Source organism: Dermacentor variabilis, chromosome 8 (assembly GCF_050947875.1).
Source record: "Dermacentor variabilis isolate Ectoservices chromosome 8, ASM5094787v1, whole genome shotgun sequence".
Taxonomy (NCBI): domain Eukaryota; kingdom Metazoa; phylum Arthropoda; class Arachnida; order Ixodida; family Ixodidae; genus Dermacentor; species Dermacentor variabilis.
The window spans coordinates 138,910,038-138,936,044 of NC_134575.1; the positions used below are offsets into that span (position 1 = coordinate 138,910,038).

General features: G+C 42.9%; 1 protein-coding gene across 1 annotated transcript in view; it reads right to left on the reverse strand.

The window, feature by feature from the left end:
- Nucleotides 1-2,079: 2,079 nt before the first annotated feature.
- Nucleotides 2,080-26,007, reverse strand: part of LOC142590613 (uncharacterized) — a 115,320-nt gene continuing 91,392 nt past the window's right edge. The window contains exons 14-19 of the mRNA XM_075702932.1: nucleotides 18,278-18,326; nucleotides 15,464-15,549; nucleotides 10,662-10,728; nucleotides 6,215-6,305; nucleotides 2,508-2,560; nucleotides 2,080-2,444 (exon numbers count right to left, since the gene is read on the reverse strand). Of these exons, the coding sequence (XP_075559047.1) occupies nucleotides 2,160-2,444; nucleotides 2,508-2,560; nucleotides 6,215-6,305; nucleotides 10,662-10,728; nucleotides 15,464-15,549; nucleotides 18,278-18,326 (631 nt within the window). The 3' untranslated portion in view covers nucleotides 2,080-2,159. The remainder of the gene's footprint in view (nucleotides 2,445-2,507; nucleotides 2,561-6,214; nucleotides 6,306-10,661; nucleotides 10,729-15,463; nucleotides 15,550-18,277; nucleotides 18,327-26,007) is intronic.

The window sequence follows — 26,007 nt, forward strand, 5'->3', positions numbered from 1 at the left end:
CACGCCAACGTGTCACTACTCATGCCAGGTATGGATCTCAAGAAGCCATGGCTCACATTTGCAGCCACTACAATGTGCACGTAGGTGCACGTTGCCTTTCGTTAATTAATGATAGCTCATTTGCATTATGCTTTGAACGAGCGTACAAAGAAAAAAAAAAATCTGAGGACATTTAAGCTTTGCCTTTAAGAGTGGAACACGATAGCATTCGACAGTCCCCGGCTGCTTGTCACACCTCCTGGCAACCACAGCTTTCTTGCAGATGTGCAGAGGCAAGTGCCATCTTCATGGTGTTGTTGCAAGGAACCGAGCAGGCAGCGCCACTCTATGAATAATAGAAATGTTGGAAAAGGCGTTTATGTTTGAGTTGCTACGCAACAGAATTGTTTTCTGGTACTATATATTCAAATTACAATCCGAAGCCATTATGTCTCTAGGTTGTGTTTAGGCCGTACTTTACGATTTTTCTGACACATTTTACTCTGGGGAACTCTATTAGTTCAGTAACACCTCTGCACCACGTGGAGGATCTGCATGGTTTAGGTTCGATATTATTTTTTGAGAAACTATGTACGATGCCGTATTTTTTGCGACACGGGGCCCTTAACGAAAATTGAATCCAGCATGGAACTGTGCGGCCGTTGCTCGCACTGTCGGTACCTCAATGCCCGGATATGTGCTGCATCCTCAAGGCCAATTCTTATCGCTCCATTCAAATACCTATGGAGGACCACAACACTTCATGCAGTCTAAAGGGAAAGACTGATGCAAAGGGAAACTCTGTCTGAATGATTGTGGTTTCGCAGGACCGCATGCAGTTGTTGCCCAGACGATCGAGCTCCTGAGCCAACACACAATGGAGGTATGTAATGCACAACAGTTACCAGCCACGAAGCAAGCACATCTCATTTCTGGCAGACTATGAATTCGCTGTCTCGATTTAGACAAAGCAAATTTGTTATTTGACCTATTTCAATATGCTTGGATCCCTTCAAATTGATGTGTGGTGCTGTAGTGTGGCCTTAGCTCTTTCTACAAGCATTACACTCTAATAAATGCATCTGGGACATGTCCTTTCTCTTTTTCATTGCATTTATTGTTGTCGAGCCCCAGGTTGTAATTGTATTGTAATGTACACCAACCTTTTGTTGCTGGACGGGCTCCACAAGGCTTTTTTAAATTACGAGTATTCAATTTATATTTGACGGTCCTGTTTATTGAATGTTGGTATTTGGTCAATCGATTAGAAAAGTTGACTAACAATGGAAGACCTTATTACTCAGCTCCGATCCGGCGATTCAACTGAAGACCGTCCGACTGGCCGAAACTGCCGCTAGGGTCCAAGGACTCCTGGCCATCGCCTAGGTGGGAAGGCTTAAAGCCTTCCCTACATCTGTTGGACAAATTAAGTTTTACAATCCAAAAAAAAAAATATTCAAATGCCCCTATAAACTTATACTGGGGCCATGGGTCAGTAACACCACTCCTTCCACTTCCTGGCAAAACCTGCACGTGCGTCATGTAGACAAGTCAACAGCACTTTGCAGCATGTTGCCTCCATAGTGCAAGATAAAGCCTACTGTGCTTTTTCGTGAACTATTATAAAATTTTATTTCTCTAAACAGGAACAACATTGCAGCTTGAACCGAAACCGGATCTGAACCACTTTTTCAGTTAAGTAGTACCATGGTTTTAACTAACTTGTGTGCAGAATCAGGCAGTAGATGTTTCAGCGCACATGGGCTGTACGGTCAGCATGTTATCTAAAGGTAAACAAATATCTAAAAACTGAAGAGAACCATGAGAAGGCATTGCATGTGTAATGATTATGCCCTTCCTATGTTGCCGAAAAGAGGCTAAAATGTCACTATTACACTCGTCAAAGGTAAAGTCACTAGCATGGTCAATGTTACTTTTTAGAACAATATCTAATAATATCTAAAAACCTTAAATGTCTTGTCAAAAGTAAATGTCGGGTGCAGGTTCACCGCTCCCTTCTTTGCCCATTGTGTATCATGTCCATTTTCTGAGACACCTCTGTCTTTTCTTGAAAAAAAAAACAAACAAACAAACAAGAGCTTTTTTTTTTTCTTCAAAGGCAATGAAATGGCAGTTTTAATTGCAAGCACAAGACACATGACAACAGGCACATGTGCAAACTAGTCATGCGGCGGTGCTGGTGGTGCCGTGGCTGGCGAGACGTCAGGCACTCCAGTGGCACCAGCCGACGAGTTGAGGCTGGTGTCGGGCGTAGTGATGTTGATCTGGTCGGGGTTCCACTGGACCTGCACCATCTCGGCACCAGTGGACTCCTCGGTCACGGTGGTCTCGCCCGTCAGCAAGTTGGTGCTGGTGACCGTGAGTGTGTGCTGGATCACCGGGCACGTCATGGTGACCACCTCCACCTTGTATGCATGGTGGGGTTCCGTTTGCACTGACTTCACCTGCGCGTCGAGAGGGTCCCACTTGGCATGCTTGTGGTGCCATGCTTGGCTCAGGAGACTCACCTCACTGCTATCGGCAACGTCGTCGCCCATCATCGCCAGCCCAGAAGGGAGAGCTGTATGTTGACATTCGCCAGGGAAGGAAGGAAACAAACGTGTCAGGGGGACCACTATTAGGTGCACAGTACAGCATGCTCTTGAGCAAAGGACAATGGAAGTGTGGGGGGGGCAAGAGAATTGTGGTGAGCCACCACTGGGTAAGCTGAAGCTGATGCCTGCAACATATTTTCAAAGGACCGTGAAAGATCGTTTTCTGCCAGCATCTGTCGGCAAGATGACCACTTTCTCTACTGTAGCTGTCAATGTTAATCCATCTTCTTTGTCACTGTGCGTGCAAAAGATAGCTGCACAAGAGGTCTTGCCAAGGTATTTGTGAGCTTGCTAGCAAAGCGCTGCAAGCCTGATTTCATACAACACTAGTTTCCAAATGTCAGTAGGTACTTGTAAAAACGCACTAAAAGAGCCTTTTATACTGGTGACCAGCAGTGAGCTTTGCAAGAAATGAGCAAATTTATTAGGAGCTTCTGGCCCTGAGCCAGTCAAAATGCTGTTGGGCAATTGCCAAGAACATAAAAGCAGAGGTAGTAGTATGCGACAATCCATTTCATTCTCTTTTAGCCTTATCACATGTCTTGTTGAATGGCTCATCTTGTGGCGATAATGGTAGCATAACTCCATCTGAATAAATGATGATAGGCAGCAAGAATGGAAAATAAAATGGATCATTACAAAATATAATGCGTACATTGCATTGCTTTCTGATGGTGACCGTTTTTCACCAGACTGCCACTTTTATCAATTTGTGGCTCAGCGAAATACGTGCCAACAGTATCCAAAAATTCTTGAATGCTGTTGCGGATTCCATAAGGAAAGTGTCTTGTCTAATAAAATTGCACGTGCAATGTGAACACTGTTGCAGCACATACTTGAATGTAAGCAAGCACAAGCATTATTCTGGAACGCTTGTTTTTCTAGGTATAAGTTCGCCCACTAAAGAGTTAGAGTCGTGACCAGAGTTTTGGCACCGTGTTTCTTCATCACTACAATATGACAACCAGTGTGTCGAACCGGAACGGGTGAAAAAAAAAAAAAAACAATATTTTTCACCAGAACGGAACTTAACCAAACCATTATTTATTATTTTTTTTCAGAGTGAAACTGCAATATTTTTTATTGGTTTTCGGTTCAAGGGGAAATTCGGCAATCTGAAACAACCGACTTCAGGCAACCTCAGAATTAGCGCGTATATCAAGGGAATTCTGCCCGTATCTCGGGCAGGAATAGTGCAAGCGATAGGCAGCCGAGCGCTCCACTAATCTTAAGCCTGCTGCTTGGTGCACTAGCAGATTGGCATCGTAGCAAAACTCGGGGCTTGCGCCCTGAAGAGCGTGTCGTTTTGTTTTCAACGGGTGCAACGCTTTATTACCGAAGCTTTATCGTTTGTTTAAGTTTGTTTTGTCGGAACAGCAGTCTCACATTTTGGCGAGTGCACTCAAGGACGTGCTGCTTCTGAGATCACGCTCGGTGCCTTTGGACTCGAGGCAGTTAGCATGACCTCAGAATTCATAATTCACTTATTGAGAAAAATAAATACCATGTTTTATTGACACTTAGATTCAAAATTTTTTGTGTGAACCAAAACTGTTATGAACTGTTACGGACCATTTTCTTCTTCGTTCCAGAGCAGAACCAGAACGGAACTTTTTTTTTCAGTGGAATGAAACTAACAGCAGAACGAAAAACATTTTGTTCCGACACCCTGATGACAATGTGGTACAAGGATGCGAAAGAGTCCTTGACTGTGCAGCAGTCCGTCACAGCTGTGGTTTGATCGTGCAGCACATGTACAAGCACTCTTCTCTCTTATGTACTGCAAACCATGTAGTCTGCTGCCTGCACTTCATTAAGGTGTAATAGCACCATATTTGCACAAAGATAACCCAACTTTTCTTTGGAAAATATTTGCCTCAAGATGCACATGTTATAGTATTTGGGTTGGTGACATGAACATAACTCTTTTCTTTTCTCTTTCTGTGGCTGCTCCACTTCACCTCGTGCAATAACGGAGAGTTGGGAGTGTCCAGTGTGCATTTTGCTCAGTCTCTGTGCTCCTGATTTAGAATGCTGTTAGTAACTTAGCCAATGTGGTTGGGGCACTTTATTCAAAACCTTGAGCAAAACGGTCGCCACAGTCATGCACACACATCATGCGTGGGGTCTTCGAATGTTGATAACCATGCAATTTGTGAAAGGCTTTGCTGTGTTCGATTGTGTTGTGAGAATTTCCAAAGTGCAGCTGCTGATAAAATAACCTTGGTGGTGTAACGAAGGACGACAACGCTCTTGCGGACAGTGAAAAGATGTCAGCACTCATCCTCTCACTTTATTTTGCAACGGCAGTTTGCAGTAACAATGAATAAAGCCCTGTGAGCATTGGCTTTTAGGCATCGTTTCCGGTTTCTCTGCGGCATCACTTCACGTTAACTCTGTAATTATTATTTTTTTTCTTTTTCAGGGAGACCAAAAGTTCCCCCCCAAACAGTATTCTTGTGGTTGCATATTTTTGTGCAAATACGGTACGTATGTTACCCTCAAGTGCATGTTGTATGCAAAGAGCGCAGAAGTGTATAATCAAGACTGCGTCTGGTATCGGTGGTCATCCAAATGCCAGAAAACACTAAACAGGGTGCTAGGCAATCTGGACTGCGATGAGCACTCAAGCATACATCAATAAATCTTGTGGTGGCCAGGGGGGTATCCTGTACGAGTCCACCTGGTGGACTGTCCATTTTGGATGCTGATGAGGTGTGGACTGGCTGGGCTGGGGCACCAGCGAGCAGGAGGCGCATGCCCCCCCCCAGCCAGTCTCTTCCTCACTGGTACTGTTCCAACCGATGAGCGGCGGCTGAAATGGACACTCCACTAGGCGGACACATCCAGAATAACTACCCAGCTCATCGTGAACAATGAATACTGATCTCAAGCATCAAGCTTTCTTTTTTTTTTTTGACATTGGTCAGTGACCTGTTCTACTAATGAGTGTGCAAGAGCTAGTGGCATTAGTAGATTGCGGTGGTGACGTGGTCAGTGGTAGAATGCAGGCATGGCCTGTGACTTCGCAGCGCAGCTGTTTAGGCACACTGCCAGCTATCTGACATATCTACTGCAGTCTTGAACCGCTGCATCAAATAAGTTACCAGCATTGTTGCACACTGGCAGATTTAGGCCTATTTGGTGTGAAATATCACTATACGTTAGGGGTGGGCGAATATTCAAAGTTGAAAATATGGATCGAATACTACACACTAACTATTAGTATTCGAAAAGAAACTATTCAGTACTTTTAAGTATTAAAAAAAGAAGTTTTTTCCAAGCCCGAAAGAAAGCCTGCAAAACACGAAGAAGTGCCATGCGGCTAGATGTGCGTCAGTTTTCATGGGCTTTTGCGGACTTCTTTCAGGAAAAAAACATTATGTGGCACGTACTCAGCAACAGAAATCTGCATTGGAAATATTTTTTTAGGATTTTGCACAATTTTCTTATTAATACTTTTACTCTCAATATGCTATTTAATTAAGTTGATTAACGATTGCTAACAAATTATGTAATTAGGCAAAATACAAATCTGGCTTGCTCCAAGCGATGGCAAAACCTTATATTTTCAAATTTTGACACAGGAGAAATGGAAAGAGATCGTGCACAAAGCTCACAGAAGTCGGCCACCAGCGTCTTATCCTCCTCTTCAAGCTTCCTGGGCTGTGACGCGGTCTCGGCACACACAGAGCGGCCCACCAGCTCCTTCTGCAATGACGGTTTTCATTGCTTTTAACTGCACCAAAAAAAGTATCCAAGGAGGAAGGTAGCCCATTTGCATACAGCAGCCAGTGCAGTGAGCCATTGTGCGGTCAGCTGTACTGACCTCATTTCAATGGAGGCGACATGCGAGAACGCTCGTGCGCTTATATTTGGGTGCACATTCAAGAATCCAAGGTGGTCAAAATTCTTTAGCACCTTCGCTCTGGCACACCTCGCAGCTCCAGTGCTTCAGAGGTCAAATCCTACCAATCAATAAATCAATTAGTTCCTTGTCAAGTATTCTTAACTGGCCGCATCTGAATTCAAGTTTCCTTTTTCACACACTGCAAGTCTCTTCAAAGTGCATGGGGATTACACTCAATACTTTACAGCACAGTCGGCAACGACCGCTGCTGTGGGAGGGCGGCAGACGAGTGCTGCTGCCAGGTACCCACTGGCAAAATGGGTACAAGCGCGCTAGTGCCTGGCAACTACGAGCATTGCAGACGCTTGGAAGGGCACCCACCTATCGGGAAGTTGGCAGCATGGGGCCCACCTGACTCCTTTTTGAAGTTGCTGGGCATTTTGTCTGTCTTAATTGGTTCTTGCACAGCAAGCATAGCAGTCTGAACAAACCTCTCCCAAGCAACACACTCCTCGAAAGTTGGATGCCTGGCTGGGGGAGAGGGGGGTTGGGCTGCTTTTACCCATCTCATAAGCCGACGGGTGTCCAGTGGTGGAGATCGAACCACACACCTCCCGCAGCCAAGCCACGTGTCCTACTCACTGGGCCACGACTGCGGTCTATGTGAAATCTGTCGGAAGTGACGCTTTAGTGAAGCAGTATATGAAATTCCACACAAATGACAATGCGTACAATTGTCTTTGAAACTCACTATGGTTAGTGGGCCATTTTTTATTCCGTCACCTGTTATAAGCGCAGTTTTGAACTAGCCAGTGGTTGGCCCACGTCACTGGGGCACACGTAGCGTACGGTTTAGCTGCTTGACTGTGCGCCTCCGATGCTCACTATTTTGCTGATATTACTACTGTGTGTGTCAGGGTCAGTGGCAACGTGCTACGTCACCTACATCTATGCGTTAAATTGAAAACGGAATTATGACGACTTTGATCTAAAAGGTGGAAACAGACAAAATTTTGACAATGCAACAATGTTTCAAAAAAAAAAAAAAAAAAAACACCCATGTGAGAATACCAAATAGTAGATCTCGAATTGAAGCAAGAAAAGAATTAAATATAGAATTGAATAATATACCAGAAAACTTATCACAAAATTGAATGCTTACATTTATGCTAGAAAAAAGATGATCATGGGATGGCCATGCTCAAAGCCATTTTGTAGCAATCTTAAAGCAGGTGAAATTTCATTGTGGAGGAGTTTGGAGCAGGCAAATTCTGATTTTGGGGCAATATGGATCATGAAAATTTTATTTACACCATTAAGATAGTTAAGCAGAGTAAAAGCCACAAAAGCTTGCATTCTGCAGCATTAACCCTTTCAGGGTCACTGACGTACTGGTATGTTTTAATATTTCTGCTCTACCATGTCACTGACATCTGATAGGGATGTAACAACCACACTCAGAGAGCATTTGCCATTATCTGTGTAATATTTTCCATTCTGTATAACCAAGAATAAAGCCAATGTGTTTGTTTTATAATATCCTAGAAGAAAAATCGAGGCTGGAGTTGTGTCACCTCTGAAAAAAATCCAACACCTAGAAGGTTAAATATGTAAAGAAGAAGGGCATTTTCCATGCAGTTTTTCGATTACCTTTCCAGTGCTGGTGAAGTGAGTCGAGGTGTTTTTCAGCAGAATGTGCAGAAAAGCTAGGGTTAGTGAACACCACGGTGATTTATTCAGAGATATTTCTAGGCAATGTAACAGCATGGCTAAGAAGCACTTACAATTTGATTGTCGTACGCAACTGTTTCTCCACCTCTCAAACCTTTGCAAGTGCCACCTCAGGGCTCGAGTTACGCTTTGCAAAACTGTGTGGCCTTTCTTAACTTCTACCATGTCTTCATGCTGCTGGATGGAAAAGCAACAACAAAGCATGTGACCTGCATTGTTTTTTGTTTTAGTAGAGCAATGAGTTCAAACATGAGAAATGTTTTGCAAAACAATAACTAGTCTGTCTTAAATTGCTTAGGCAGACACCATGCCAGCAGCAATTCAGTCTTCTATACTACAGGTGCTTGCAATATGCAAAAATCAGCCGCCAAGATTGGTGCATGCGAAATGGGCAATGCAAACTGCCCGTGTGCATATACCGTAGCTACAAAGAATGTGCTGCGAAATTTTCCACATGAAACAACCTAGGCCACTGCTGCACGCGTGCGCGAGCAATTGGGTCCACAGCTCAATTTAAACACTATGCAGGTAAAAAGAGAGAGAAAGAAACATAACCACGTTTTATCTGGAAAAAAGATGTAACAACACAATAAACATCTCATGAAAAAGAAACGTGTTTAAAAAATGTACAGCAACATAGGTTATCCAACCAGTGGGACACGCACAATAAGCAAACATCAAAACAATCAGTGTCAACTTCAAGCACCCATACATAAAGGCATCGCTAAAATTTGTGCTACGAAAGAACAATGCAAAAAGAACTTAGGTACGCTCATCTTCACTGTCCAAGCACAGAATGATGCATAGGCATTGACTAGTGAAAAACTAAACTACAGCGAGCATGAATACATGCACGATGCCCCATGCAGGCAACAAACAATGCAGCTGCAGAGACTGCACCAACAAGACTGCAGAACAGCTACAACCCTACGGTCACGTGACTGACTTCGCTTTTCACTTAGGGTACCTCAATTTGCACCTCCCACCCCGCTCTGTGCAGGGTGGCAACATTCTTTGAAGGGATCAATGCCAACACAACAGCTTCAAAACCAGCTTTTTTGGCACGCTTCACCATTTTCAATCTCGCTTCAGATGGCCGCCTACACGTGCGTGGTCAGCAGCCGTCATCCTGGCCTTGCTGTGAGTACTCAGAATTGACTGGTCGTTGCATCCCTCAGTGCTCTAATCATTCGCAAAATGGCTGGCAAAATGGTTGCCATTTCCTAAAGATAAAAAACGATGCCTATGGATGGTGAATATCAAACAGCAGGCAATGGGCTGCCACGAACACATTGCACCTGGCACTCCTTAGTTTCTACAAATGATAAAACTAGCTAATACACTCAATAGTTCCTTATGGCAAGAGCTTTAACCTCGCGGCAGTTATTGCTGGGAGCAGCTTTCTTCCTTTTACGCAGCCATGTTATGCTCTGATTCTGCATCAAAAATTTAGAAACATATCAAGCGACTGATGCACGCCTCACATTACCATTAATACCGTTGATATGAGCCGCTTGTGGACACCTCTTGTAGACTTGCAGAAAAATATATAGATTTTAAGTAAGATGCAATTCTTCATAGAATTTTACGCTGACGAGAAAGGGCTTACTGCACATTTTTGAATTCCTTGTGAGCAGCCACATTTAGCTGCGCTTGGCGCAAGAAAAAATAAAAGGACATAGTAAAATATTGTAAGATTAAGTCCGCATTCAAACAATGCACGTAAGTGCTTGTTAAAAACTGTTGCTTTCACAAGTACCGCAATTATAAATGTGCTGAAATTTGGCAGTTTTCTCAAACAACTAGATGCTCACTCAGAAATATAGTTTCAAAATGTAAACCACAAATGTACTTATTTTTGCCTGCAAAGCAGTTGTGGCCAAACCTTGTGGCGCTTTATCTCCTAATGGCCCTAGAAATATTTGTTCCCGCTGTGTTGCCATAAGTGCTGCATCCCACAATACACTAGTTGGTGTAACTTCGAATACCCCCCCCCCCTCCACCCCTACACCCCCATAAAGATACAGATACCTTCTTTAATTACACGCACAGAGGTGCACGCTACACTGAGCTAGCACGGTCAATGCTACTAGAGCAGTCGCTTTCCCAACGAGTTCGCTGCTGCTAGAGCCATTGCGTATAAGCCAGGGGCAGTGGAGGCAAACTTCCTAATAAAGATATACTGATTTGTGATTAAGCTTTGAGGCAGGTTCCCAATGAATGGCGAAAATATTATTTGACTGATAATGTGTTCGAGCCTATAGATGGCCTCAAAAAATTAACCTATTTGCTTAATCTGAGACCAAAAGCACAGTAGGTACAGTGATGGCAATATAATAATAATAAAGAAGCAAAACAATTGTTGCTGCTGCGCCCTTTAAACTGTCTTATAAATTCACTCCTGAGTGGGTTACACTGTAGTAGCATTCCCATATTGCTGCGCCACAAAACTTCCAAGAGAGAACACAATCAGAGGGCCGCCTTACGTGGTATCGCTCGCCATCTCCAAGGCCCTCAAGGATGGCGTCATCCACACGGCACACATTGGTACCCCTGATGGAGAGAGATAATGGGTGAGATGTAATCACTCAGTCGTCAAAGCAAACCAACGCGATTTTTACTTAAGAGAAAAAAAGAAAAAAAGAAAGTGTTTCAAAAGCTGACCATTCAACAGAGAAGTTTATGCTGAAACCACAGAAGATGATTATCCAAGTAAGCAAATAGCTTTCTTATCCCACTGAGCTACCTGTGAATGTCCACGGATCATCAAAGTCCCATCGAAGAACCACCAAAACTCCAAAAGACTGTCAGATGTTAAAGCCAAAACATGCTCAACTTTGGAGTCTTGCATCCGCTGGAGATGACGGTCTCATGCGGCACCACATTTCACAGCACACCCACAGCATTCTGGCTCAGCAAATTGCTATCGCCGCTCTTTTCTCTGCCTCAATGAAGATTCATTTAGTGGCATTTCATAATGTTGATTAAATAAACTTTAAAATGTTTACGTATTAAAGAGCCGCCAAAGTGAACGGCACAGCTTCTAGAATGCCAAGTGGCAGCACGACTGGCGGTGAATCTCCCATGCCCACCGTGGCGAATGCCCTCCTCTTCCCCTATCGCTGTCCTTTCCCACTTGGCATTTTTCGCCAACAATAGCGTCTGCGGCCGCTCCTCATGAGTGACATGTGTGATGTGGGCACAGGTGGAGAGGCAGCACTCCCTTCCTACCTGACCTCCTCCTCCCCCCTCACTTTCATACAAGATACTTAGCACCCATACGGGAAATTGCCCTTGTTCGCTTTAAATAAGTATTAGGCAGATGCACATTCCCAACTGGCAGATGAAAGTAAACTGTGGACAAAACACTAATTCCTCTTTTCCTGTCACATTGCACAGACCTGCACATTGTTCCTTTAGCATACTGTAAGCTCACAATGTAAAGGAGATTAAATTAGAGTATGGCGGAACCACATTAATTTGAACCCCAAGGGGACCGGAACTTTATTAGAATATAACTAAGTTCAAACTAAGGAGAGCACCCTTTAAATGTAGAGCCCGATCAATTGTCGGTACAGTGCACATGCAAAACTGTGACACTATAGGCTCGCATAGAAAAAGTCTCATCTTTCCTCCATCAGTGTGTGTTGTGGGTGCGAGGAAAGACGTGTGAGGTTGACCCGAGAAGGATGATGGCTTGACAAGCACCATACTCCCGTATGCCCAATGTTGGAGGTGACATGATTGAGCTCATACTAGGAGAAAAGTGTGAGCGAGTGTGCCGTAACGTGATCAAACATGCGTGGCGGGTTCCTTCCTGCTCCTTCTAAGCCCGGTGTTTGCTCCGGTTCGATCTGAGCTTGCCACGTGTATTTCCTCGTCATTCTTGCGGCACGCGATATTATGGTAGCTAGCGCTGCATTGAACCTTCGTCTTTGGATCGGGTTTGTCCGAAAAGCAGTGCAAGAGAGTGAGAGGTTGTAAAAACCATTAAAATAAGACCTTGCCTTGTCTGTAGGCTCCCAACGGGTGAGCCTTACATTCCTGTTAAGATAACTTACAATCTGTCAGGAACAATCATTTAAAGAATTTCACAATATATGAGTACTTATTATTATTTTCAATGCTGCCAGTCTCTTTCCGAGACCATAGCAGGTGGGCATACAAATTATACATGCCGGTATAATAATACATCAGCACCACACAGCAAAACAGAAACAGGAATCGAGCACAGTGACAGTCATCCCAAAGGTATAAGGGCAAAAGGTATACACAATAACTTTCCTTAATGATAATTAGGAATGAATGCCGAGCTGAAATTCTCTGAGCAACACACTTGTAACGCTTTTCTCCTCGCTCTCGCATTTGGTAGCCATGTAGTGGCGGTTTCGAGTGCTGGCAAGAAAGCTATCTACATCTCATTTTAATGCAATCCAATATACATCAGTCATCTGGAAAGTGTGTACACATGATTTTCTTGCATATTTCCCTTAAGGCACATTCGACAACTGGTCTAGTTAGCATGCATCGCTGAAGAGAGCACACTAATTGGCGCTCATAAAAGTAAATACGAGGAAAAAAAAGAGCAAAATGTCCACAGCTGAAAGATTAATTAAAAAGTAGAAACAGACAAATAAATTAGAATAAACCTCTGGTTTACGCTAGTTGGTACATTATGAAAGTATAGGCAATGCAGGCACAAAGACATGACAAACAGATGCAAACAAGATAAGTGGAGGACTGAGTGCTGCCTATAAAAAAACTCTTCTGCCTACAAAAATCAATGTTTCCATATGGTCTATACGGCGTCCGTGCAAGGCTGCATTCCCACAACGAAGAGAACACTTGGTGTGACAGAATGAATGGTTTAATTTATTAGAAAAAACTTTGTCCTTTATGATACGAGGGCTTGTGTTATTAATTACAATGGCAATGTTTTTGTGTGTCGTGCAAAAAGTGAAAAAACGAAGTCAGACTTTGAGCCATCTTCGTGGCGTGGCCACATGGTCAACACTTTGGTCATGTTCGTGTCCTCAAAGGCACGAGGGAACGGCTAGTACTCTATCCGCCTGGCTTCTGGCCCCTATGAACCACTGCTTACACATGTCAGTCAGGCAAGCTTGCCGGCATTCACTGTCTGGTGGAAATTTGCGGAAGGCAGAGATGAGAATATTTTTACAGTGAAGCTGTTATTGCGACTAGAACTGCTAAGGAATTATCTGCTATGCCAATTTACATGATTAGGAAAATACTAAATCACTCACAGTCTATACTTCGAGGAAATGTGGGGGTGGTTGAGTGCAATAAGCGGGCAAATTTTGAAATGTTTGTTTCAATTAGCCATTTAAAGAAAATTTTTAAGCTCTCGTTAGTGGCCCAGAAATGTTCTATCGAACGCTTAAAATTTTCTCCCTCTTCTGTGGGCAGATCATAAGTGGCAGAGACTTTATATTTTGAAGAAACGGGGCAATTTTATGGGCCACACGTGCCGGAAGTTTGGAGTGCCCAAGGTAATTATGTGCTTTAAAAATAGTTACTGAATACTCGTCTTCTGCCAATCTTTATGCTTTATACACGGGTGTGCAGTTGCTGTTCCTCGGTCTCCTGGATGAATATGCAAGGCTTATATTTCGTTGAAGTAGGAAGCATGTCGTGCATGACAAACAATAAATGTTTCTACTTTGTAGCTTAGTTACAGCCTCTGTAGAAAGTTACTTATCCAAGCATCCCAGAGTGTAACACAGCTGCAATTCGCTAAATTTACCAAAGTACCGTTAAACCTCGATATAACAAACTTCAATATAACAAAATTCTCTATACAACGAAGTATTTAACTTTCCATAACCTCTTGTCCATAGAACACCATGTAATTAGAACCTCAATATAACGAAGTATGCTTATGTGCGATTTCCCCCCCCCCCCCCATGTAACAAAACTTCGCTTCTACGGCAAAGGTATGCTGAGACAATAAATGGAAACTTCTGCGAATGCACATCATCAAATGATTGAATCACAAGCGGCTGTTTGGAAACGCGCCTCCCAAATCGTGCGACAAGAGTGATCGCCAAAGTGAAGCCGCATTATGTTCCGTATGAAGTCCAAGTGCGATAAGCTCATATCGCACCCCATGCACTGTGTGCTTTAAGTGTGAGTGAAAGTGTGCGAGGGTGAGAAAGCAAGATGGTGGCTTCACGAGTGCCTCCTTTCCGCGCGAGCAAAGGCAAAGAGGGGGAGGTGAGCAAACTCGCGGTAACGAGGTCAAGCGCGTGCGAGGGGCATGCACAGCTGCGCACCCTGCTTTAGGGGTAATCTGCCGCGTATGCAAAGAGTGGGCATGCCGAGATGGCTCGACACCATGTAATCTGTCTTCTCGCGCGTTTAGCATTGAACATTGCATAATCGAGTTTCGGTGACTCGGAGCGAGAGACAGACGAAGCATTCGCTCCCCGCTGCCTATGCTTTTCACGATAGCGTCGTCCCAGTGCAGGTTACGCTATCAGCCGCGGGGGTTGAGTGCACGTGAAAGCGTGGCTGGCTTCGCTTAATCCGTACCGCCTAGTGAAGATATTGTCAACGTGGCATGAAATCATACCATTAGTCGCCGACTCCCAAATTTATCAAAACTAATTGTTTTTCCAAATTTGATTTTTTCAATTGCTCGATAATTCGGAAAATTCTGCGGCCCCTTTCCGTGTAAGAAAAATCGATTGGCAACTTTACTTATTTGCATAAAAGGGCGAATTTCGATATAACAAAGCAAACTGCCGATTTTAACTACTTTGTTATATCGAGGTTTAACTGTACTAAAACAACTGCACAAGACACCGACTTCAATTTTGGCGAACTTAGATGGACGTTAAGTGCATGTGTGCGGCAAAACTTTTGTTTTGCTTGTTTAAATAAAAGCATTATAAAGAATCACTGAACCCTCATTTTTTTCCTCTTTCATATGTCACATTTGCAGTTCATTTCTCTAGCATCCTTGATAACCTAGACAAGTCAACTTGTTTAGTTTATTTAACATCTTGGACACTGTGAGTCCTGGCAGTATTTTTTCTAGGGCTTGGAGGTGCTTAATTTAACTAAGAAAGAAAAATAAGATAAAGAAATATGCCAGCACTTCTTTAAGAAAGTGCTGGAAGTATCTAACAATGCTGAGTTTCATACTATCCCAACTTTTTGCACAAGCGATTGCAACAAAACCGAACGTTCTTTCTGGCTACCTCCTTGGTGATGGTTGTGCGCAGTACGTGAAAGTAGTACACATGAGCAAGAACAATTCACCCACCTGGTGGCAAATGAGGTATGCTGACGGTGGCGGGTTTCCACGATGCCCTGACGCACACGCCACTGCTGCTGCTGTTGGTTGGACAGCTGCACAGTTACATCACACAGGGAAGTGTATAAGCATGCTTCTGTGTGTTATGGTGATGGTGTGTGTTGTATCGGGTCGCTGTATGTTTGTCTATGTGTCAAAGCCAGCGATACCACAAAATATAATTGGTGACTGTTAAAAGACTGCACCGTGCTGCCATTTGATATGTGCAACTGCACATTCCAAGCCTCTATAAAATAACATAGTTGTAAAACTGTCTTGTTTGAGATTCACTGTTTCACACATAAACAGCCAGTTAAAACTGCAGAGCAGTGTTACGAATGTACAGTGGGTACAGACTATCATTCATGGCATCATGCATGAGCTAAGCTACTATACAATGGAATCATGCATGAACTACAGCTACTGTACAATGGCACCATGCATGAGCAACAGCTACTACACAATGGCACCATGAATGGGCTACAGCTGCTACACAACAGCATCATGCATGGGCTACATCTACATGTAGCTACAAACAAGGACACAGATGAAAAACATGCACCACAGTACAAGTGCTGATCCTGTCATGTGCATTTTTCTTTGATGCCTTGCTTCAGTCACAGTTCAGCTTACCGTAGTTACTCGCATAATGGACAGACATGTAATGAATGCGCCCCCACTTTCGCAATCAGAAAAGTGTTTTCTTTTTTTTTTTTCATAATGATCACACTCTGAAATTGCTGCTGTGAATTAGGAAATGCACAGTACGATTCAGCGCTCAGCGTGCCATCTGACGTGCTGGAACAGAAGTCGGATCTGAGGAATTTCGCCATGCCGTAGCACCATATTAAATGCTCGTGGCATGCGACGAAAGTAGGACACACACCGAACAATTCGGTGTCCAATACGGTGTCTGACATGCCGGAACAGCAGCCAGATTCAAGGCGTTTTGCCGTGCCATGTCACCAGATCAGACACTGAATTGTACGGGGTGTCTCCTACTTTTTAGGGGCAAAAAAAATTGCTAGAAATTTTACCCCACATAATGAACACACCCCTAAACTTCGCGCAAATTTTATGGAAAAGGAAAGTGTGTTTATGATGTGAGTAAATATGATATATTGCAACAGTGGAGGGCATCGGCATGCAGTAAAACAGAAAATAGATAGAGTCCCACAATAAAATGAAACATATCACGATGCTAAACCCAAGGTTGCTCTTGCGGAACCCTGCTGTAAGGACAAACCGAATTGTACAGAACCCACAAAACATGTTTGCAATGACTTCATTCATTACAATGGAGGGAAAATTCATGCCACCCATGTTGTCGTGACGGCTGAAGACTGCACCACAGACTGTCTTCTGGCAGATGTATGAAACTCTGTCACAATGCAAAATTCAGTCAAGCACTCATTCAAGAAGCTCCATACAGGAAGTGGCCGTTTTTGCCAAATGACCTTTAGCATACAAGCTCATGTGTCACACTTACATTCGGATGCAAATTATGCATTTGCACACTGCAGGATGTGCGAAACACCACAGATGAAAATTCTGTCCAAAATATAATTGTTACTATATTATTTCTAACTAGAAGCAATATTTCCATGCAAAACTGGGCACTTGATCGGTTTCACTAGATTTGTCAAGCTAAACTGACAAATCTCTGTTCTCTATGCACCAATCATTAGCAGCATTTATATAGGTGAATTTGTTGGTGCTGTCATCTGCTGGAGAAGCAAACAACCGAGTACTAAGTGTAACTCTTGTTGTTTTTTCAGCACATTTCAGTGCATTCCGTACTAGTGTTTCGGTTTGCACTTTAGCATGAATGCCCCGTTACTCCCAAAACAACTCTGTTACAACAAATGGGATCTTTCACTGCAGAAGCGGTTTTTATCAATGTTTTCTGCAGATTTTCAAGTGCTACAAAAATCACATCGTCGCCTGGCATACTGGCACCTGCCACACTTCAGGTAGAATGGGCAGCTACTTCTAACTCGTTTGCACCCATCATGGGAAGAATACAGTGCTGCAGACTTTCACTACATTTTATCTATCCTTGGTAGCAATATGTCCGAGTGTTATCTCGACAATCTTTTCGAGATTGGTTCTCAGTATCAAGAGACAAAGTCCTAGTCTATGGTTATACAGACATGGATGTTGTGGTGCCACTGCCAACGAAATGGTGGTGCCATCTGTTGCCGCTACAGCAAAGCACAGCACGCAGTGACAGAGATGGGAGATGGCACCACCATTCCGTTGCAGAGAAATTGTTGCAGACGTGTCACTGCAGACAACGCACACTTGCCATTGACTTGGATTAGAGTTGCTTCAGGCAGGATATGCCAGCATATGTGCTCCTCTTGCATCAATGTTCAGATGCATCGCATTAGTTTTACGTCAGAACTGTTTTTTCTCGGTTTCTCACAGACTTCTGTTTCACAAAAACTGCATCATGCGACATGGCTCAATACACAACAGCACGCATATAGAGAGTCCGCATATAGGTGCAACTATAGGCTTCTGGCACTACTCTAACAGATGCACCAGGTGCTCCAGATGCTCTATTTTCCACGGAAATTACGCAATGAAAAAAAAAAAAAAGAAACTGACAAGCCGAAGGTATCTCGCGCCAGTATTCCTTTACTCCATAAATTTTTGAGTAATCTCTGCAATATACTGTGAAAGTTCCCTCTATCTCCATCGACGTTTCAACAGGAAATGCCTCTCCGAAGGAAAAATTCCCCTGCACACAACATCACTGGACAGTCATATGGCACCCACCTCAGCTTGCGCAGTGTTGTACGTGCTGGTGGACGAGTCCATCGTGGTGCTGCACAAGAGAGCCACAACGGTCACGGACCGTGGTGCGTTATATCAATTATGGACACATTACCGGAATTAGTTTCACAGGCAAAACAATGAGCATAACAAGTCAAAGGAAGCGCAGACACAAGTGTAAGTCCACAATAGCTGCATTGAAAAAATTGTGTGAAAAACTATTTTCACTATTATTCTGTTATATGACAAGTACAGTTACCATCGCTATTAAACGGACATCCTTTAGGTGACTTTTCCCGTCTCCTGTGTAGGGTGCATGCAGAGGCTTACTGTGTGCATAACTTGGATGTGCTAGCTTAAAGGGATCCTGAGTCACTCCTTGGGCTTGGTAAAAAGAAACACATTTCGCGGAAAAAATATGCCGCTGTGAGCATCTCAGCTAAATTTCACAGTTGCGCAAGGCATGTAGAGTTCACAAGTGGAGAGCGAAGTTAGCTTTTTCTCAAGCACACAGTTCTGTAACCCGTTTCGAAGCTGCTAATACTTGCATATGTCATCACATGCAAGATTCTCACAGACAGCGGCTATTGGCCGGTTACCGACATTAATCCAGAAACGTGCTTGAATCAGTGTGCTTCTTCTCACTGTTACTGTCTATATTCATTGACGCTGAAAATTAAACAAGCTCAAGCAAGCCAAAATCTGCATTTCAAATTTTTAGTAACTATTACGCAATTGGGGAAGATACCGGCTATCCTTGGCCGCACCCATTCAAGTAGGAGTGAAACTTTGGCCACACTGCTCGTCGGTGTGGTAGCCGTAAGCCCTCGCTAATTTAATTAGTTTTGAACGCTCAACTAGTCTCGAACCACGCTAAGCTTAAGACTAGCAGTTAGCATCTACAATAGACATGTTTTTTTTTTTTTTATTCAGCATTGATTTAGACACAGTGAAGGTCTTGGATGGCAAGGCTAAAGGCAGTACATTGTCCAACTGACTAAGGCCCTGTCACCCATACATTGCTCAACAGTGCGATAGCATATAACATACAGATAGTATACACACATATCAATAGCGTGGATTAGACATACATAGCATACATTGCAAACATACGTGCATTAAATTCAACAATCACTATACAACTTTCCAAGTAGAGATAGTTTAGGATCAACAGAGTAATATGAACACGAAAAAAACTTTATATATTTACAAGCACAAAATGAAACGCACTTAAAATAATTGTACGTAAAACACACAAAAACCAATTAGCACAAAGTCAATCAGAAAGGGAAAGCAAATATTTTTTCATGGCACTTTTAAAGCAGTTTAATGATCTGAAGTTCTGCGCTATAGTGATCGTGTTAGGATGTGCATTTATGAAGGATGGGACTAAGTATGCTAGTTGTTTTCTACCGTAGTTCGTCCTGCAAAATGGAACTCTAATATGGTCATGCCTGAAATTGTATTGGGTGTAGCTTGAGAGGTGGTTTTGATAAAGAATGAGTGAATTTTTCACGAGTTCGCCTCGTATGTATATAGCGAGCTTAAGTTCGTACAGTTGATTAATTTTTAAAAGTGCATGCTTTGTGAAAAAAGGTGCCGTGTGATCGCGGGGTCCAAGGTTCTCAACACAGCGAACTGCTTGTTTTTGGAGACGTATCAATCGATCCAAGTTTGATTGGAATGTAGTCCCCCATACCAACAGGCAATAAATAAGATGAGACTGAATTAAAGCATAATACAGACGGCGTTTCAACCAAGTAGGAACAAGGTATCTAATTTTGCACAATATGCCTATTGACCTACAAATGCTAGAATGAATCTTCGCTACATGAGGTGTAAAACTCAGGTTCTCATCAAAAAGCACACCTAAAAATTTAAAAGCTGAAGTCCGCTCGATTACACAACTATTGAACTTTACACAAAAAGCACAGTCATCAGGCCTATTTCTAGGCTTAAAAACCACATATTTTGTTTTATTGACGTTTAACTGCAGGTGGTTTGCTGATAACCAAACTAAAAGTTGATCTAACCAATTATTAGCTGTAATTTCTAGCACTCGTAGACTGTCACCTGAGAAAAACAAACTTGTGTCGTCAGCATACAAGACTATGTCTGGAGTAAGCGGTATGTTTACAATATCGTTTACGTATAGAATAAAGAACAGGGGACCCAAAATTGACCCTTGAGGGACACCGAGTGCAATTTCTTTCTTGTGTGAACAAAACCCATTATAACACGTGTATTGCTGTCTGGTAGTGAAGTAATCTTGAATCAGTTTCAGGGCCACTCCGCGAACTCCGTAGTATGACAGTTTAATTATTAAATAGGATAGTGTGTTCAATGGAGTCGAAAGCTTTTCTAATATCCAGGAAAAGACCAACTGTATATAGTTTGTTCTCGATGTTACTAAGGAGTTTTTCTTTGATCTTAACAAGTGCCATTTCAGTAGATCTGCGTTCACGGAAGCCAAACTGTTGGTCCACAAGGGCGTGGTTTTTATCTAGAAATTTAGTTAGTCTGCACTTTATGAGTCGTTCCAACACTTTTGAGAAAAGAGGTAGTATGGATATCGGTCTATAATTATTTAAATCAGCGACAGAGCCTCCCTTATGCAATACAATCACTTTGGCAATTTTCATAGAATTGGGGAAAATACCATTCACGAAAGCACTGTTACAGATATGGCATAATGGAGCCGAGACAACATCAGCAACAGATATGATTGGTCCTGCTCTTATGTCATCAGTCCCTGCTGCAGTATCTTGTTTTAAAGCCTTAAGAACGGAATACACTTCCGTTTCAGTGCAGGGTGATAGGAAGATAGAATTGGAAGTCTCGTGGTTTAGAAATCTTTCAGGTGGCAGTAATGAACCACTAGAATAGGATGACCCACCACCAAGTAAAAAATGATCGTTGAATTTATTGGCCAAGGAAGTTTCACTGTATTCAGTGTCACCAAACGTTAGAGTATTCGGGTTTGTGTTATACTGGGTTCCTTTTAACCTGCGAACTGCATTCCATAATTTCTTTGGATTGTTTGATACCGTAGAAAACATATGTTTGTAATACCTGCTTCTAGCTTTTTTGAGGTCTGAAGTCAACTTGTTTCTTATTTTCTTGTATTCATTTAGTATTGCAAGATCCTTGTACCGAATAAATGTATCAAATAATTTGTCACGTTTCTGCATTCTTTTATACATCTCTCGAGTTACCCACGGCTTCCTAGCTTTCTTGTAGGTCTTTATTTGTTGTAGTGGGAAAGCAGCATCATAACACGATTTTATTATCTGAATAAACGTATCATACGAAATATTCGGATCATTTTCGCTATACACTGTAGACCAGTCTGTATTCTCTATCATGGAGCGAAAGGAAGTCATATTCTCATCGCTAAAGTGGCGACAGAAAGAAAGTTGACTTCGAAAACACCTTCTTTTGTTTTCATGTCGTGGCAAAAAACAAAATACTGGCAAATGATCACTTAAATCAGAGGTGAGAATTCCCGAAAAAACATCATTTGGATCGTGGTTCGTTATACATATATCAATTAATGATTCAGAATCTGGCGTTATTCTGGTTGGCGAACAAATTGTGTTAGTGCAATTATAAGAATGCAGTACGTCAATGAATTGTTGAGTGTGAGCAGTAGGTAATAATAAGTTAATGTTCATATCGCCAACCAAAACAACCGGGAAACTCAGATCAGAAGCATATTCCAATGTTTTGGTAATGAATTCAATGAAATCATCAAGATCACCTGAAGGAGGACGGTACACTGATGCAATAAAATATTTACAACATTTTACAGCAATACACTCATAGGAATCAGTAACGCACGAGAATTCGCACAGCAGCTCGTAGGACAGATCGTTTTTCAAATAAAGTGAAGTACCTCCACCACGGCGGTGTTTACGATAAACACCTTCACATTTATAACCATCAAACTGAACAATATCATCCGCGCTTGTGAACCACGTCTCAGTAAAAGCTAGGACTTCGAATTTATGTTCTAAAGATTCCAAATAAGTTTCTGTTTCCATATGTTTATTTTTCAGGCTCCTAGCATTTAAATGAAAGATGTACCAGCGCATACTCATTCCTGGCTACTCCTGGCTAGATGCCTTGGCCAGCATTGCTTCATTATTCTTGATCACTTCGAATTTTCTTAGCTTCCTGGTTGCTGATGGCATACACTGGTTTACTTTGAACTGAATCAGGGGGCAATCGCCATAACTAACCTTAAAATAATTTTACACAAACTGTTCTCGCAATCATGATCTCTGTGCTAAATGACTCATGATGCAGCGAAACGATAACACCCGGGAGCGCTAGCTTTCGGACGCCAAGGAACAAGCAGACACGATGAGCGGATGATACGCAATTCAGGGCCTCTCGGTAAGCGCTGAAAACCTTTCCCTTTTTTATTTTTACACACAAGTGTTAAGTGCTGTTCAAATTCGGCGAAAATATATTGTGTGCCTAGGCGCGTTCACGATTGCAAGCCTGCTTGAGATTCGGAAAACAAGAGGATTAGGGCCACAGAGAATTGACACTATAGCGTGCAACCTATGATGATCAGCAAAACCCACAAAGGGCGGACAAATCAGCAGATGTCTTATGCATGTAGGGCTCTCTAGGCCGTTCTTTTCAGAGATAAGGCAGCCTAGCTGCTTGCGGGATTATCTTACTGAGCTATGTCGAATGCTTGGTTGCAGTAGTTCTGCGCGATTCCTGCGTGATGCAGATGACAGCACTGCTTTTTCTTGTTGTTTAGACTCTTGGCAGCAACTATTTATTCCTGTGTCAAGAAATAAAACGCTCAGTTGTTAGTGTGCCTACGTGGTTTTCCCGTGTCATCTTCCTTCGTCCGTTGTTTTATTTGGCGCCTTCGTTGTAATCAAATATGGCCGAGAAATGCGACATCAGCCCCATGTCTCTGCTTCGTGGAAACTAACACTTACTGTAGTGACCGACACATCGCACAGATGGCATTTGCGCTTGGGGCTCCACAGAAAGGCAATACACAGGAGCACTAGGGTGCTCCGCCCGGGATTATATTGACTGGCGCCTTTCAGACCAGAAGTATCTTGACCTGGTGTCAGAACTGCGATAGTACTACCGGAATAGCCAGCATCATTATCCCCTCCCAAATGGCTCACTCAATTACCCAATGGCCCTCAGCCCCCAGCAGCTGCGGAGCATCTGACCAAGGCGGCGGTCAGACCTGTAACGCAGCAAAGCGTGCTAAGAATCTCTGGGTCCGGACAGGCCGCCAATGGAAACTGACCCTTGCAACGTTTAACACCCGAACCCTCTCGAGTGAGGCTAGCTTAGCAGGACTCTTTGAGGAATTATCAGACATTGTTTGGTATATTATTGGCCTTAGCGAGATTAGAAGAACTTTGAGGCTTATACATTGCTAAATAACGGCCATGTCCTCTGCTATAGAGGTCTACCTGATAAGAAGCAATACGGGGTAGGATTCCTAATTCATAAAGACATAGCGGGCAACATTGACAAATTCTACAGCATTAATGAGAGGCTAGCAGTAGTTGTAATCAAACTTAATAAGAGGAATAGATTAAAGATAGTACAAGCCTATGCTCCAATATCCAGTCACGATGATGTGAAATGTGAAACAAATCACGAGCAGCTACTATCGTTGCTGCTCATGATTTGTTGCATGCCCACGAGTGCAGATGAGAAGAATCGAAAGGCTCCTTTTTTGTTGTTGTTGTTGTTGAGTACAACCATTATAAAGGCTACAAATAATAAAGCCAAGGCAAGTTTGGTTGTAGCTTCTTTTTTTCATGGAAGTGCGAAAAGTGATGAAAGGAATAAAATGGGGCATCTGCTTAAGAATGTCTGGTGCATGTAGACCGCTTGGTATATCTTGAAGAGTCGTTTGCGTAGCATTCGACAGATGTTAAGCGCAATCATCATTAGTTAAACTTGGCACACGACATATCGCCGCGGCAAGTTCAGGATGCGATAATTACATGGGAAAGGAAAAAATCGAATTTTGACGACAAAATTCAGGGGTGCGATCATTATGCAAGTAAATACAGTAAGTTAGTACAGGTGGGGTATTTTCGTAGGATTCCTCAGGCCTTATTTTGATGCTTTTTTGCTTCTGTGCACTCAGGAGTCGAACAGGGATAGATTTTTTTGCGCATAAGGCTAGATGATTGTGGTATTGCCTTTTCTGCCGCTGAAATTAAAACTGCAGTAAACTTTTCATTAACTTCATTTATGCTTAGTTGATTTGAAAAGACTTTCTTGAGTTTTGCATGTTTCAGGAAAAGCGGCCAGTCACCAAGATGTATTTTCCAGCGATGCAGTTTAAAAAATCCATAACGGGTGGCGATGACGCTGGTTTGATGATGGTGCCATATGGGGCATTCAGGACTTCCCATTTTAAATCAGTAAAAATGCATGGCGAGCAAAAGGCTAAATCCAGGCAACTGAAATTTCGTGAAGTAGATAGATGAGAAGTAGGTTGGCGCACGTGAGTTTAAAATACAAATGCCATTTGATAAAACAAAATCTTCAATAAGCTGCCCCCGTTGGTCAGTTTTATCGCTGCCCCAAAGAGTGCAATAAGCGTTAAAATCTCCAACTGAAACAAAAGGCTCCGGCAACTCGTCAATTAAATTTTCCAAGTCATGAGTAGTGAAATGGCTATGGGGAGGAACGTACAATGAACAGATGGTGACAGTCTTAAATGATAAAACGGTGACAGCTACTGCCTCGTACGGAGTATTTAATATAATGTTTCGTGTGGGGTGCCGCCTTGGAAAACAATAGCGACACCTCCTGATGGACAGCTGGAGCGCTCGTGGTCCTTTCTTACGACAGTAAAACCTTTAAGAAAATGTGTATTTTTGGGGCCTAGGATCATTTTCTGAAGGCAGAATGCTACTGGTGATAACTTATTTATAAGGTCTTTGATGTCCCCTAGAGGACTCGATTTTCCAATGAATGATGAAAGTCATTTTAATGGAATTGGAAAAATTTTACTTATGTGTGTGAGCTTACAAGCTGTAGGTGACATATTAAAAAGTTAATTACTCTCATTAAGGTCACCTGTTTCTTTTTTGGCGCAGTTACAAGAAGTTTTTCCTTCTTGGCGTGCTACAAGGAGCGCAGATCATTTGCCGTCGATGATGCCGGGGTTTTCAGATTGACCTCCATCGCCTTCTCAGAGGCGCTGGATGATCAAGAGCGAGGCGCCGAGACGTGCATCTCGGGCCAAGGAGTTTGGTTCAACTTTGGGCCCTGCGGCACTGCGGTCTGCCAGCCCGTCTTCAATGATGATGGAGCAGCACTGGCTGCAGCCATAGGGGGGACGGTTGGAGTTTCTACAGGAGTACCGGATGTGGACCCTGTTGACTCCTGAAACTGGTGTGGCTCTGCCCCCTGCCGCGTCACACTGGCATAGCTTGCTTGAGGTAAGAGCCCTAACCTTTTCCTCGCTTCATAGAATGATATATTTTCCTTTACTGTGATTGCGATTTCTTTTTCTCTTTTCCAGCAAGGGCAGCTCTGCGAGTAAGCAGGAAGATCGCCCTTGCAATTGACACACAGTGCGGAAGCATTGCAGTTATCAGAAGGATGGTCATTGGCACTACATTTCGTCCATGTTTCTTAGCCTCTGCATGATTGTGATGTGTGCCTGAACCTCTGGCACTTGAAACACCGCCTCGGTTTCGGTATGTACAGTCTGACGT